General features: G+C 42.9%; 2 protein-coding genes across 3 annotated transcripts in view; one reads left to right on the forward strand and one right to left on the reverse strand.

The window, feature by feature from the left end:
• Positions 1 to 1,077: 1,077 nt before the first annotated feature.
• Positions 1,078 to 4,122, reverse strand: LOC130152475 (atherin-like). Its single transcript, XM_056346081.1, has 2 exons — positions 3,432 to 4,122; positions 1,078 to 2,247 (listed from the first exon to the last, which is right to left on the reverse strand). Exons 1-2 carry the CDS (start codon positions 3,875 to 3,877, stop codon positions 2,076 to 2,078), a joined length of 618 nt encoding a protein of 205 aa, XP_056202056.1. The 5' UTR covers positions 3,878 to 4,122; the 3' UTR covers positions 1,078 to 2,075.
• Positions 4,123 to 4,520: 398 nt separating this feature from the next.
• Positions 4,521 to 14,257, forward strand: part of ARID4A (AT-rich interaction domain 4A) — a 50,516-nt gene continuing 40,779 nt past the window's right edge. For both annotated transcript variants that reach the window (XM_056345738.1, XM_056345739.1), the window contains exons 1-5: positions 4,521 to 4,710; positions 5,605 to 5,676; positions 6,894 to 7,004; positions 9,479 to 9,544; positions 10,486 to 10,576. In XM_056345738.1, coding sequence (XP_056201713.1) covers positions 5,671 to 5,676; positions 6,894 to 7,004; positions 9,479 to 9,544; positions 10,486 to 10,576 — 274 coding nt within the window. In that variant the 5' untranslated portion in view covers positions 4,521 to 4,710; positions 5,605 to 5,670. The remainder of the gene's footprint in view (positions 4,711 to 5,604; positions 5,677 to 6,893; positions 7,005 to 9,478; positions 9,545 to 10,485; positions 10,577 to 14,257) is intronic.

Raw genomic sequence — 14,257 nt, forward strand, 5'->3', positions numbered from 1 at the left:
CTAATAACACCCATCAGCTAATGCATCACTGATTCCTGCACACACTTTGTAACACATGGGATTGTAGTGGAGATCTGCAGTCGCAAAGCACAACAAAGTCTGGACATGGTTTATTCAGTAAAACCAGGACTGCTTCTCCCTGGAGATCTCTGAAGCTGCTAACAAGAGCTGCTCTGACAAGCTGAACATGTAACATCATTTTAGTTATTGGAAAAAGCAACTACAAAGTGAATGCTATTGTCAGCTGCAGAACTGACAGGAAACCCAATTCTGAGATTTTTCTCACACATTTATGACAGAGCACTCCATGTCATAAATATTGTCATGATTACTGCACTGCTGAAAAACATTCCCCTACCAGAGTCAAGAAACCACTACTGAACTTCAGTGGATATAATGCACCAATTCAGGCTTCCTAAGGGTTGCTAAACTTTGTGTCTTCTCCAGCAGCAATGCCCACAAGGAAATGATGAAAAACAGCAAGCAAAGTTATGTCTGAGTAACTAAATATCCACTTCTCTGAACATGAATGTGCCAGAGCTAGGGAAACTAGGGAAGTATTTAGCATTACAGGGCTTTTGTTCAGTTTTTTTGTTTTCTCTCACACACACATGATAACAAATATGAAGGAACTTATTGCTGATTGTTAGCAGTGAAGCACAATTTTCTCCATGAAAGAAGGTCTGACCTTTCATTTTTATAATCCAGCTATTACTGACTGAACTTTTGTCAACTTCATATTCATTGGGATTTTTTTCCCCTTTATACCTGCCCACAAAGTACTCCACAGCTTCTTACCATACTCTTGTCCATGCAGTTTGCAATCACTTCGATAAAACTTCGTAGGAAGCATACATCTGACCTTCATTTGTACAGAAATACAGGAATTCCACACAGTCAAAGCTTCTGAACTGCAACGCAGATGCTTACTAAACCACCACTGGAAAAATGCTGCCTGTTTACTTACAGAGTAGAAACACCAAGGGGAAGAACATTTGAAAAAAAGGAGAACTAAACACTCCAGACAAAAATAAAAAGCAGCTAAAAGTCTCCTGAATGTCTGCAAAGTCTAGCACAGAGTAGCATAGTATTTCATTACAAACTAAGAAGCTCAAGTGTTAGAACAAGAATCAGTATTTTTAATATTTCTGGAGAATTTTAGCTGTGTTCAGAGTTCTTTTATCTGCATGTAAATGCAGTATGTCCAGAGCAGTATGTCACTACTGAACAGAATTAAAATGTCTTATCCCAGAAATCTTGGGTTTTTGTCTCTCTTCTCAAGGAAGCCACATGACACATTCAACAGTTTTATTTGGCTGCTGCTTATTCTTAGGAAGAATACAGACATTCCTATACTTCCCTTTTCCTATTGAGTCCCACATATATGGAAGACTTTGGGCAAAATTTTTATAAATTCTGAACCAATACACCAAAGACATTTTAAAGGTCATAATTTGTTCTAATTTACTTACAACCATCACCTAAGCTCCAGAATTAAATATAACCAAAGGCCAGCGTTACACTTGAGAGTGCCTTAATGCTTTTTTAAAGTTAACTGTTTTTAAATTAAGAAACCTTGTGCTAATTTGCACAAGCCAAGACCAAAATGCATATCCCCAGGTGAATCTGCTGCATTGCATCTGTAAGACCTTTGGTACTAACAAAGTACACATAAATACTGCTGCTTTGAACAATAAAGTTAAAAACATTTCTACCTTATATCACGTCTATTTACAGGGAGATTAGATACTGAAAGGACTTACTATGTTTGTGTCATTCTACAGCTTCTAAAGCTTTAACTTTGTTAAATTTGAGTGGCTCGGAACAGGATGGGGCACAGCTGCAGGGTTCTAGTACAGTCAAGCTGTCCTGAAATATCAGGGCTTGTTAACACTGACATACATTTAGGATGTAATATTTCAGTATCATGGTGTAATTGAATCCTGAAGTTCATATCCCAATGAAAATTAGATCCTTTCCCTGGCTTGCCAGAAGCACAGCTTTTTCATTCCATTATACTACACATCATCCCTAAGTTTTGTGAGAATGTTTATACTCTTTGTTGAGTTGCCCAGCTAGGCATTCTTAGGTGCTTTAAATACCATAAAAGAACAAGTCACCTCTCCTGCTGACTGGCTATACAGAAAGAGGGTCCTTCTGCTCACAATAGCTAGATGGGCGATGCACTGTGAACTTTCTAAGCATGCCAGTTGTAACAGATGCATCCAGGTGGACAGGGTTTTTCTGCTAGAAATCAGAAACAAGACCAATTACTTTTGTCACAAACTGTTATTTATTGAATGGTACTATACTTAGTATAAAGATACAAATCATGCCTCAAAAAAAGCTCACAATCTAAGTCATGGTTTGGCCAATACATTCCACAGAGAGATCAGAAGCTCACATCCAAAGTGAATTCTTGAAGTTTTGTTAACATTTGGGTTAGATTGAATATATTCTAAATAATAATTTTATCTTCAGTTTATCCACTGCATAAAGTGGAACTGCAGCAGAGAATCAAAGTTCCCTCAGCACTAATGCCTCAAACATTTACACATTTTTCTATACATCCCCAGGTATCTTTATATTTACAACCCAAACTGAAACACCAGAGCTCTAGAGCCACCCTTCCCCCATGTTCGACTTCGCAGTCCATCCAAACATGCCTCATGTGCATTATGCCTTACTGAACTTTCAGAGCTTAACTGTACACCATTGCTCATTAAACTCCCTAGAGAACCATCCCTTTGCTTGCTGCTTTCCAAAGCTCCAGATGTCATAAAAAAATAGAAAACCAAAAATCACCTTCAAACCAGAACTTGCATGGAAACTACACCTCAACTAACAATGCATTTCTGTCAAGTTAGCACAATGGATCTCCTAACTATATTGACAGGTTTCTCCACTGTAGGTTTACATAAGCCTGAGATAAGGCTTGTAGCTAAGGGTGAGCAACATCAAACAGATGGTCATTATACTTTGTGAAAAAAATAAGGTTCTGTGTTACAGTCACCCATGAAGCAAATTTTACTTGCCAGAATGTGCAACTAACATTAAAAATACATTTTCACAGGATCCAGTTAGTAACTCCTATTTAGTAGTGCCAAAACTAGCCCCTAAGAGCAAATACTCTTAGAAGACCACTGACGGGTGCAAGCACCCTGCCTGGTAAGGCTGCACCTTCAGAGAGCATCCATCGCAAGTATGGCAGGGCCAAACAAGACTACAATTCCTTCCCACCCCCCAAGCACTCAGCCCCGTCAACACCAGTCTTCCCCCGTCCTTGCTGCACCTTCCTGCGAAGGGGTGACCTCAGCCACCTGGCAGGAGGCCAGGCGGCCATCACAACCGTCAGGAACATGTGCAGAAACGACCGGGCAACAAGAGACGGTCACATCTTCCCCCCCCCCCCCCCTTCCCCCGGGCTTTACCCCAAATGCGTCACGGGCAGCAGGGGATGATTAATGGCGGCGAAGCAACGCCTTCCTCCGAGGGATGCGCAGCGACCCGGGTCCCGCCCGCACCGGCTGAGGAACCGGCGTAAGGGGAAAGCGGCACGGGCGGCGCCTGCAGCCCCTACCTGCAGCCCCAGCGGCGTCTCTGCTGGGGCGTTCGGCACCGACCGCGGCGGGCGGGCCGCCTCAGCGCCGCCCCTCGACTCCAGCGGGCTCCGCGGGGAGAGCAGCAGCAGAACGGCCGCGGGAGGGGCCGCGCCGCACCGGGCCGCGCCGCTCGGCTCCGCCGCGCTCTCCCGGCGGGCAGCTCCACCGCGCGCCGCCAGCAGAGGCGCCGCCGCTTCACTTCCGGGTCCGGCCGGGCCCGCTCCTGCGCCATCGCCGCCGAGCGGGAGAGGGGGCGCCGCGGCCACCACCGCCATCCGACGCGGGGGTAGGCCGCGAAGAAGAAATGAGGTGCGGCCCCTTCAAAGCGCGGGAGGCTGCTTCCTGGCGAGCCCGTCACTCTGCGGCGCAGCTCCTTCACCTCCTGCCACGGGAGCGACACCGACCACTCCCGCTCCCTTCCTCCTGCGGCCTAAAATGGGAAAGAGCCGCACACAAAATGGCGCTGGCAGGCTGACCGCGGCGCATGCGCGCTGTACGCCCCGGGCCGCCGCCGCTGCAGGACGCCGTCTCCGCCCCCCCCCGCCCCCTCCCTCCCTCTCGTCCCCGCCCCGCCGCGTTTCCAAGAGACCGCCAGCACCAATCACAGCGCGCGGTCGTTCCTCCTGGCCCCCGGCCGTGACCAGTCACTGCGTCCACAGCTACATCCGGATCCAGCTCCTACCAATCAGCTGCGGGGGGGCACTGACTTCACTTCAACCTTCACCAATCACCTGGCACTCCGTATAAGCACCAATAAAAAGTCTCCGTGGCGCTACCTGCGTCGACGGCTGGCCAATGTCTTCCGCTAGCCGCCCGGTGACCAATGGAGGTGCTGTCCGCGGCGCCCAATCCGAGCGGGGCAGTGCCCCCGGGGCGTCACGAGGGGGCCAATGGGAGTTCAAGCAGGACAGATTCTGCTCAACAGCTTGTTATTGGGCTCGTCGCTGGTGATTCGGTGCGAGTCCGGGCTGGAGGGGGTGGAGCGGGGCCGCGCTCAGCAGCCGCCGCTCGCGGGGCTGTCGTCGTCTCGGAGGGGGCCGCGGCGCTGGGAGCGCGGCGGAGCTGGGCCGGGCAGCGCGGGGCTGCCCACTTCGCTCCGAGTTTCCAGGTAGGAGGCAGCGAGGGCGGCGGGAGCCTCGGCAGCTGCAACTCCGCTGCCGTCCCGGGGGAGGGGGCGCGGAGCGGCACCGGGAGCTCCCCCTTCCCCCCCCACCCCCGCAGCAGCGCGCCCATCCGCCCCGCGAAGGAGCGGGGACGCCCGCCGCTCACCTCACGGCGGGGACGGGGACTCCCTTCCCCGCCGAACTCCGCCTCGCGCTCCCTCCGAGCGCCCCGGCCGCTCCCCCCCGCCGCCGTCCCTGGGGCTGCCCCGACGCTTGGCGGCGGAGAGCGCCCGCCCGCGCCGCCCTCCACCCTCAGCCCCCCTCCACCCTCAGCCCCCTCTGCCGCGCGGCGCCGGCCCACCCCCGCTGCGCCTCCCCCCACGCACACCCCCGCCGCGTCCCGGCGGCTGCCCGGCCGGCCGGCCGGCCGCGGAAGGCGTCCCGAGGTCGGGAGCGAGAAGTCCGCCCGGCCGGCGGATAAGGAGGACGGGGAGGAGGGGCTCGGCGGCACGTCCCTTCGCGGGCCGCAGAAAGTTGCGAGGGCCGGGGAGGGGCGGGGAAGGCGGTGGCGGCGGCGGCTCCCGCCGCGCCCCCCCTTCCCCGGCGGGGAGCTGCCCGAGTGGGGCGGCGGGTTTCCCTGCCGGGCCGAACGCGCGCCCCGGCCCCTCCGCCCTGGGGCGGGGAGCGGGAGCAATGGCGACGTGACACACCGAGGGGCCGCCGGGCGGGAAGCGGCGGCCGCGGCCCCGCTCCCTCCGCGGCCCGGCGGGGCTGGCACGGGCGGCGGCTCCCGCCCGCCCGCGCTGGGCTCCCCTCACGGCCCGGCCGCCCCCTCACGGGGAGACGCGCGGGTGAGCTTTCAGCCGCCCCCCCCCCCCCCCCCCCCTCTTGTTTTGCAGCGTTTTCCCGTGTGCTGGTGGGGAGGAGAAGCCTTGGAGCTGGAATCCCTCAAATAACCTTCAAAGATGAAGGTAGGCTAACTCCGGAGCGGGGAACGGCTGCTCCCTTCCCCGGCCTTGCTGGCTGCTCTGGCGATTTCATTTTTAATCGCCCGTCTCGGCGGAGCAACAGTAGGATAACGCTGGCCGGGGTTTCGGTGCAGGCTGTAAATCCTGTTTCTGCTCTCCAGCTGAGGTGTGGGTGAGCGCCCCTCTTACCGTCTTGCAGTAGTAGTCTGAAAATTAACAACGTCTTTGAGTTGTTGTCCTTTGGGCTACGGTCTTTAAATGCTTCCTGTATCAGCAGCAGCTATTGCAAGTTGCAAAACCACAGCTTTTGTCCCGCCTTAGCTGTTGCCAGTTTTTTGAGTGCAAAGGCTTAACAATTGCAGTATAATTTACAAAAGAAAAAGTTCTTTTTTTGCTTTCGCAGTTGAAGAAATAGTAACACTTTTTAAAAAAAAAAACAGCAACAGAAAAAGTTGTATTATGCGCCAATTTTCTTCTTGATGGACATTTTCGACATGGTAATTTTGTCCTTGTTTATCAGTTGCTACAGGCACAATAAAGTGACATGTTGAGTCATGAAGTCCAGAATAAGGAAAACTGATGAGAAATACTTCTCTTTCGTAAAATGCATGAGTAATTAAGTTTTGATAAAGGCATTTTAGGAAAGAAAAATCCTAGTTTAACAACAGTTTGAAAATTACAGCAAATTTCTCCTATATAGAGAATATTATAGACTTAATGGTAAGTATCAGGTTGATGGCAATCTCAGATGTTTTAAATAATCAGTGTTACTGGGTTGCCTGTAGCTGAAAAAAGTACAACTCTTTTATCCTGCCTTTTTGCAGTTCAAATATTTTCCTTTTGTATGCTGTATAGGAATGACTTGAATTAATAGTCACTCCTATACATTTTTACCATTTTTATAAGATGTTCCAAATATCAGTTCAATAGCCTCAAAGACATTTCTGGGAGGGTAATTAGGGTGACAAAATGGGGGGTGGGGTGGATGAGGGCATGTCAATATCACTGGCAAAACAAAACTTAAAACTTCTTTGATGTTTTTTTTGTTTTCTGTTTCCTTTTAAAGAGCAGTGTGATTGCCATTCCAAGTACAGACACTGCTTATCACTTAAAAGTTAATAGGTCTAAAAGTTAAGATGTGAAATAAAATACATAACGATGCAGCTAAAAAAATAAATATGAAGAACTAAACTTTGCTTTTATTTTCTGTTTCTTAATAGGCAGCAGATGAGCCTGCCTACCTGACAGTGGGAACTGATGTCAGTGCCAAGTACCGTGGTGCCTTCTGTGAGGCAAAGATTAAGACAGTGAAAAGGCTTGTGAAAGTCAAGGTAGTACACTGTGGTTGTTGCTCATTTTATTAAAGCATTGTGTTGAAAGGGCTGTCAGAGAAGATCCTAGTCCTGAAGATGAGGAAATGTTCATCACTTCAGTATCGATTTTAAAGGATGCTTGAATGTTGTTTTTCATATTTTGGTGTTGGGTTTGGGGTGGTTTTTGTTTGGGTTTTTATTCTTTTTGAGGAGAGATGTTGGTTTTTTATGAACAAGAATGAACTTTCAGTTTACCTGTTCTTGCTGCTTTTTTCCTGATTATGGTTGCCTTCTGTTTGCTAATGCATCAGTTTCACAGCAGTCAAGTTTTGATGTCACAAATAGAGAATTATGGCTTTACATGAATAATAAGGAATAAGAGCAGCCTCTTCAGAAGCAGAAGTTCCATTTTATTCCAGCTGACATTCTCAGTTTTATAGCTTGGAATTTAAAAGGCAATGCCAAAATAAATCAACATAACAGGAAAAAAGATGTCAATAATTAGTTTCTCAGACCAGATTTCAGAACTGTCCAGGGTAACATTTTTTTGTTAAGTTTTGCACATCTTACTGTTGGTTCAAAAATGGCATGCTCTGGCTGTAGCCGAGTTTCTACACAGACACAGCACTGGCACGTAGTATTCCTTTGCGTTCATAGGTCTTATGCCAAAACAATCAAAAAAGAAAGTAATTATTTTGGTGTTGCAGTAGTGTTGTAAATGCTACTATGGGAAAACCAAAGTAAAACTTAGTTAAATAAAAGTTAAGAAATCCAAGTAAATACAGGAGTTGTTGTTCTGCTTTGTTTTGTCAAAATCTTCCCACTTCCTACTTTCTTGTTTGCTGTCCAGGATATGTAAATAAGGTATTAGTGACCCCCAAACTCCTGACAAATAGAGGTGAATGCTGCTTTTTAGAACTACACATCCAAGTTTTCATGTGCTTTAATGCTTAGATCAAGTAGAACAGGCTATCAAGTCTCTTCAGTTAAATATATAGAGCATACAAATTTATCAGAGTGCTTTTCATGAATAGGAAAAGAACCACTAAACCACAGTTCAGATATTGGAGTCTTTTCCACTGTTCTTTATAGAACAGAAATAGACATTTGTGATGTTCTTTGAAATCTGTGTTAATGAGAAGCTCTGAAGGAAGCAGTGTGCTGCCCTTCCTGGTCTGACATCCTTAATTTTGTATCTGTGTTTTTGGTCTGATAGAGTATTTAGGCTGTTAGTAGGTGTGAGTTTCCTTTTCTCATTAGAATCATACGGTTTATTGCTCCATGGGAAGATTTGGAGTATACGAGGCTGCTGTGTCTTGGTGGAAATTCCTGTCACTGTACGTCAGTTATATTGTAACAACTGAAGTTTTAAGAAGCTAGGCCTGATACACTAATTAGGAGCCTGTAGGCACACCCCAACATGCTTGCCAGGAGTGCAGAGTGTCCAAAAAGTCCAGTAGTCTTCTTCTGAGTAGCAGGACAACCTGTATTCATCTCAATGCTAATAGGAAATGTTAAAAGAAAAATTGCATAAAGTGCATTGTTAACCTGAGTGTGTGTTAATACCAATGCTATTTCATCATGCTGCTAGTGTTACATATATAAATAAATACAGCTATAGTGTAAACTATGGTTTGGGGGGATAACTGGGGAAGCCAGGAAACTGGACTTCTTTATTAGGTGGCAAGGAGGTTCCTGGAGCTTTTGATTACTGAAAAAAAAGAGGAATTCTGGATTTTTTTAGTAGAAACACGATGGGTGTGTTTGCTATAGCAAATGGTAGTGAAACGGTTACCAGTGTTGACATCTAAATTGTCATCTTTTATTTTCTAAACTGTCTCTGCAAACTCAGGGATTGAAATTGCATGGGCTGACATTCACTCTGTCTCATCAGTGTTACCTTCTCAAAAGTAGGATTTTAAAGGGAGAAGCGTAGTTTACTTACACTGTAACTGATGCTTGTTGTCACTATGCTTGCAGTATTTCACCTCCTTACCATACAAAAAAATTCTTTTGCTCAAGGTAGGAGAAATGGTGGTATTGTGGTCAGTTTGCGATCTTTTGACACACATTTAATAAGGAGAACTTGTTGTAGTTTAGTAGTCAGTGTTGTCAATAAAGTGCTACAGCTGAAAGAGAGAGGAAAAAAACCCTTCTGATCTGGAAGCCAAATTCCAGGTATACCCTGGATTTTATCAATATCCAGGCTCACATCAAAACATATTTTCTTTACCTTGGAATGGCTGATGTTCGATTTGCCCTGCTCTTTATGATGCTTCAGATTTAATATTAAGTCTTAGACTTGGGGCTTCCTGTCAGTGAAATTGTCCATGTCAGGTGTTTTGCATTCAATAATGTTTGAGTCCATCTGATGGTTAAAGATTTATTTTCCAAATGAGGATTATTATTATTATTATAGATACAGTTTCATACACTTTTTCTATGCTATTAAAAGTAAGATACATATTAAAAAGTTAATTAATATCTTGCAGGTGGTCCTGAAGGGTGATAACTCAACTCAGTTAGTGCAAGATGACCAAGTGAAAGGACCTCTAAGAGTATGTATATTGCATGACTTTTTTTTTTTTTTTTTTGTAAACACGTTAATTTATTTGTAAAATTCTAAATTCTGATACTGTTTAAGGGGATAGCTGTTCTACAGATTTTAAATCAAAGAAGGCTCATCACTTTAGATCAGATTGATTCTGAGTAGTCTTCAGTAGCTTTTAGAGGCTCTTTACGCTTCTCCATGGAGCATACTTCATATGCAAACAGTTTTGCATGAACAGTGATTTTTGTGTCTTCTTACAAGATACAAAACTTACAGGTAATGAAACTTCAAAAGTTCTTAAAAGTAATTAAGAGCTTGATTGCAAAGCTAAGTTTAAGCCTGTTAGACAATAGTAAATACAGTTTCTCTAACTACGTTTGAAAACAGTTGATGCGTTCTATATAAAAACATGTGCTGATTTATATTTTTATATTTAACAGTTGTCTGCTAAAATACCTAGCCACATTATAAAACACTGAACACAAACAGAGCGCTGTAGAGGAGGTCATCTTTTTTGTATGTCTTTTCTCTGTAGCTACCTTCAAGAATATCAATGCGTTTTTGTAGGCTGCTACTACAATTCTCGTCTAATGGACAGTATAATAATGTTTAAAGTATAATAAATAGTCATAATTGCATGCATATCAGTAATAAAGTAATAATTACTTTGAATATTTCCATTTTTCCAATTGGCCTTCTATTATTACTTGTGATGATGTAAGTCCTGTTGAAATGAGATGTTCTGAGTTTAGTACTGCTTTACTGTCTACTTACAGTTCAGCCTTCATACTTCAGGACCTTTGTTCTTACCAGCTAAGTAACTAAATTTTGAAAAGTAACATGAGTCTTTAAACAAATAAATCTAGCTTGCTGGGTGAATTAATGCCTACATGTGTTTTTCCCCATTATATGAGTTAACATGTAACCTTGAGATACTCCTTTTTGCAGGTTGGTGCAATGGTTGAAACCAAAATGCCCGATGGATCCTTTCAAGAAGGTGTTATCAGCAAGTTGACAGACGCTAGCTGGTATACTGTAGGTGAGTAGCCACATGCTTTCGTTTATAGTCTGTAATATTTGAACAATATATTTCTGATTTTCAGTAATAATGTAAGTAATTATATCTTGTAGTGCAAGATCTGAGATAGATTTTGGAGGGGAATTTTTTAAGTCTTCCAGGTCTTGTTTCCTTTTCCATTTAAAATGGAATGATAATTATTTGATGCTCAGTGAAGCTGTTGCACAGGTAGTTGCAGGCCTGAACAATTGGTGTTTTATTTGGCACAGTGTATGTATTCTGATGGAAGTTTCACTTGCTGGAATTCAGAATAACTTTTGCGGATTTTAAGACATAAACCTTATAATTGCACTTCTAGCTGAAAATCTGTGGCATGTAATGAATGACTGAAATGCAAGCCTTCTTCCACTATACGCAATCCCATACACACAAACCCCTGTTGGTAGTACCACTGAGCATTCTGAAGTTATTCCTGTTGTTTTATGTAGGGTTGAGGGTCAGGTTTTGTATGAAAGAACAGAAGACCGTATCTGTTTTTTTAGGAAAATAATTGGCACTTTACTCCTTAAAAAGAGGGAAGATTCATTTATAATGTGAATAACTGTTTGCTTTAAAATAATTTACGAATAATGATTATATCTAAAGTGAAATAGAAAACTGCTTCTCATGTTGGAGGCTCAAGCGCTTTTCAATTATTGAAATAGATACCTCAGAATGCCAGGTCAGCAAAATTTCAGAGTTGAACAAGAATTCATTACAAGATAAGTTTTATTTATTTTGAATAATTAAATGGTCATTCTGATCTAGTTTTTTCTGAAGCAGCACCCCACCAACATTCAAGTAATACAAGATAAGCAAACGAAAACCCACAGTATTTGAATCGGAGAGCTTTGCAAGCACCTGTCCTTTTTTCCCCAACTTTCTTATAGCAGTGGAGCATTACATTCACTAATAGTAGTATGGAGGGAACAAGGGAACATTCTCCACTGAATTGTCCTGTACATGCTACTCTTCAGCATTGCTTTTGAGATTAGTACCCGTAAATTTAAACTGTCTCTTACTAGCTGCCTTGATGCCAGACATATTCAGCTTTACTTCATATTCTTCATACTCTCTTGAGGAGTCCTCTGTCCCATGAACAGTCAATTATTTTGATTCAATAACCCCTTTTTTAAGGTATGAAGAAGACATTTTCAGTAATCCAGCATTTCCATTGCAGTAGGTGAGGTTATGTTGTCTTTGGTGGAATGACGGTAAGGCTCTCATTGCAGATAAATTGTAAGATTTTATCATTTTATGATTGTTATTGTTACTGCATGCTTTAAATACAAGCAGGTTGACTTACCACTTCACAAAGCACACTTGTTATTTGCAGGATTATACTCGAGTGCAGATTTAAAATCTGCTTGGTTTAGTATTATGATGTGACATACTCAATGAAGAACACTGGACCTCCAGCTCTGCTTTGTCATAGATTTGTCTGCTTTGTCCAGCTCTGCTTTGACTTAGAGATTCACCATCCTGATACAGAAGAGATAAGAAATAGCCTTGCACCGATAATTTCATGGTTTATGAATTAGTGTTTCCATTTTAAAACTCTTGTTTTAAAATAGTATTTTTAGCTAATTCTGTTTGAATTTTGACCAGAAGATTTACATCAGTAAACTAACCCTATATACACCTGCTCCAGTGGTTAAAAAAGGCTTTACACTCTATTACTTGATAAAACAAACATATTTGTCTTCTTACATTTGATAAATGAACTTGAAATCCCCTGTTTTGGGGATGAGTTTTGTCTGTTTTTTCTTTTCTCTCCCTGAGCAGGTACACTTCTGCCAAAAATCTTTACTTGATGAACTGGTAATTTGAACAGTAATACAAGCTCTGCCCTGTATTAGTGGAGTTTTGTTTAGATTTAACAAGTTGTTGAACTCTCCCCAGTAATGTAAGAGATGAATCATGCATGCTGTGATTCTTACTTTATAAATTTATTAAAGCACAGTTCCTCAGAAACTTGAACCAATGGATTAATTTATTATTGTAATTTTATTTTCAAAAAAAATATGTTTTGACAGGCAGAATAGGGAAAATAAACTCATCAGGTTTCCATATGCAAATGTATTAAGACTGCTAGGGTTTTGTAAAAATTTGGAGCTGGGGGTGTGGGTGGGTTTTAAGTAATCTTATGGCAAGTTAAATGCACAGTGCTGTAATATGGTAAGTAGAGTATATATACCTATGACTATAAAAAATGCAATTCTAACATGTTAGAATTGTATATACTACTTAGGAACGTTTTTGTGAGTTGTCTGTGTTGATGTGCTTATTGATTTTGAAAGCACAGGTAACATTGACCAAAGCAAGCAGATCATGAAGTTCATGTCATTAAGAAAATGGTAATTTTACTTTTAAAATTGGGAAACTGTTCTAGGTCGAGTACAGAAACACTGGGGTATGAAAAGTAAGCTTTATCTTTTGCTTGCTGCTTCCATTGTATCTTTGTAGGAAGTTTTGGGTAGATACTAGGTGTGTGTTTATGTTGCTGTGAAGCAGAGTTGAATTGGTTCCTTTTTAATAGATGGTGGGCTGTACTACTTGGCACTCTTACTGACTGATTCAGTCAGAGCTAGAGTTGAAAGGGAAGTGGATCAAACAGACTTCAGGTTTCTAGAATGTGTGGCTCAGTGTGGTCAGGCTTGAGATGGAAAGTATAAGGGAAAGCCTGCGTATCAGTAGTACATGCTTTTCCTGTACTATATATTTTCTGTATGATGTAGCATCTCTTTCTCAGTGATCTAAAAGTAGACTGATATGGATGGGGAAGCCAGTAACATATATAGACAAAAAATTTCAAAGTATTAAGTACAAATACCTGAAAAAATCCACCAAAACAAACTGCATGCCTGTCTTGTGAGAAGTAACGATGTTCGCTTTTGCAAATCAGGCTCTCTGTTTCAGATAAGTATCTAAAGAATTAATAAAGTCTGCTGAAACAACTTTCCTTTGTGTTCAGTAAGGTGAACCAGTAGAAATGCTATGTTGAGTTTGCTGTAGTAGGATACTTTGCCACCAGCATAACGAAAGAGCCACAATGACAAGCAGTTAAGTCTTACTTTAACAGTAACTCCTGCCTATTAGTGGTGTTCATGTACCCAAAATAAATAAGGATTTATTTTTATTGCAGCTGCCATGGAATCACTTTTTCCACTTACTTTTTTATAACAACGATGTTACTGTAGCCATTTAGTCATGTTGAAATTTTCATCTGTGATTTGGAAATAATTTTGAAATCACCTTTGAAATTCAGCTTTTCAGTATAAGTGGGTAAAGAAACAAAAGCTGTTTGGAGTGAAAGTTTTTAACAATATCTGGAAATGGCATTGTACAAGTCAGCCCTCATCTGCTCAATGGAATCTAAAGTGGCATGACACTAACAGCAGTTTAAGTTCTTTGGATAACAAATGGCTGGGTTAAAGATCTTAAAGGTCTTTTCCAACCTAAATGATTCCCTGATTTTGTGATGTTTTAATCTTTTAAATGCAATTATTTAAAATTAACTTACTTAATTTACAAATTTTAAAATGATGCATTGATGCTTTTGAAGTGCTGAGTATATTGCTAGGTGATAATTGCATAGCATTAGAATGGTCTATCAGATCTACTTTCAGCTGAGCCAGGTTTTAATTATGGCTTACTTAGTGT

Source organism: Falco biarmicus, chromosome 7 (genome assembly GCF_023638135.1).
Source record: "Falco biarmicus isolate bFalBia1 chromosome 7, bFalBia1.pri, whole genome shotgun sequence".
In the NCBI taxonomy this organism is placed as follows: Eukaryota; Metazoa; Chordata; class Aves; order Falconiformes; family Falconidae; genus Falco; species Falco biarmicus.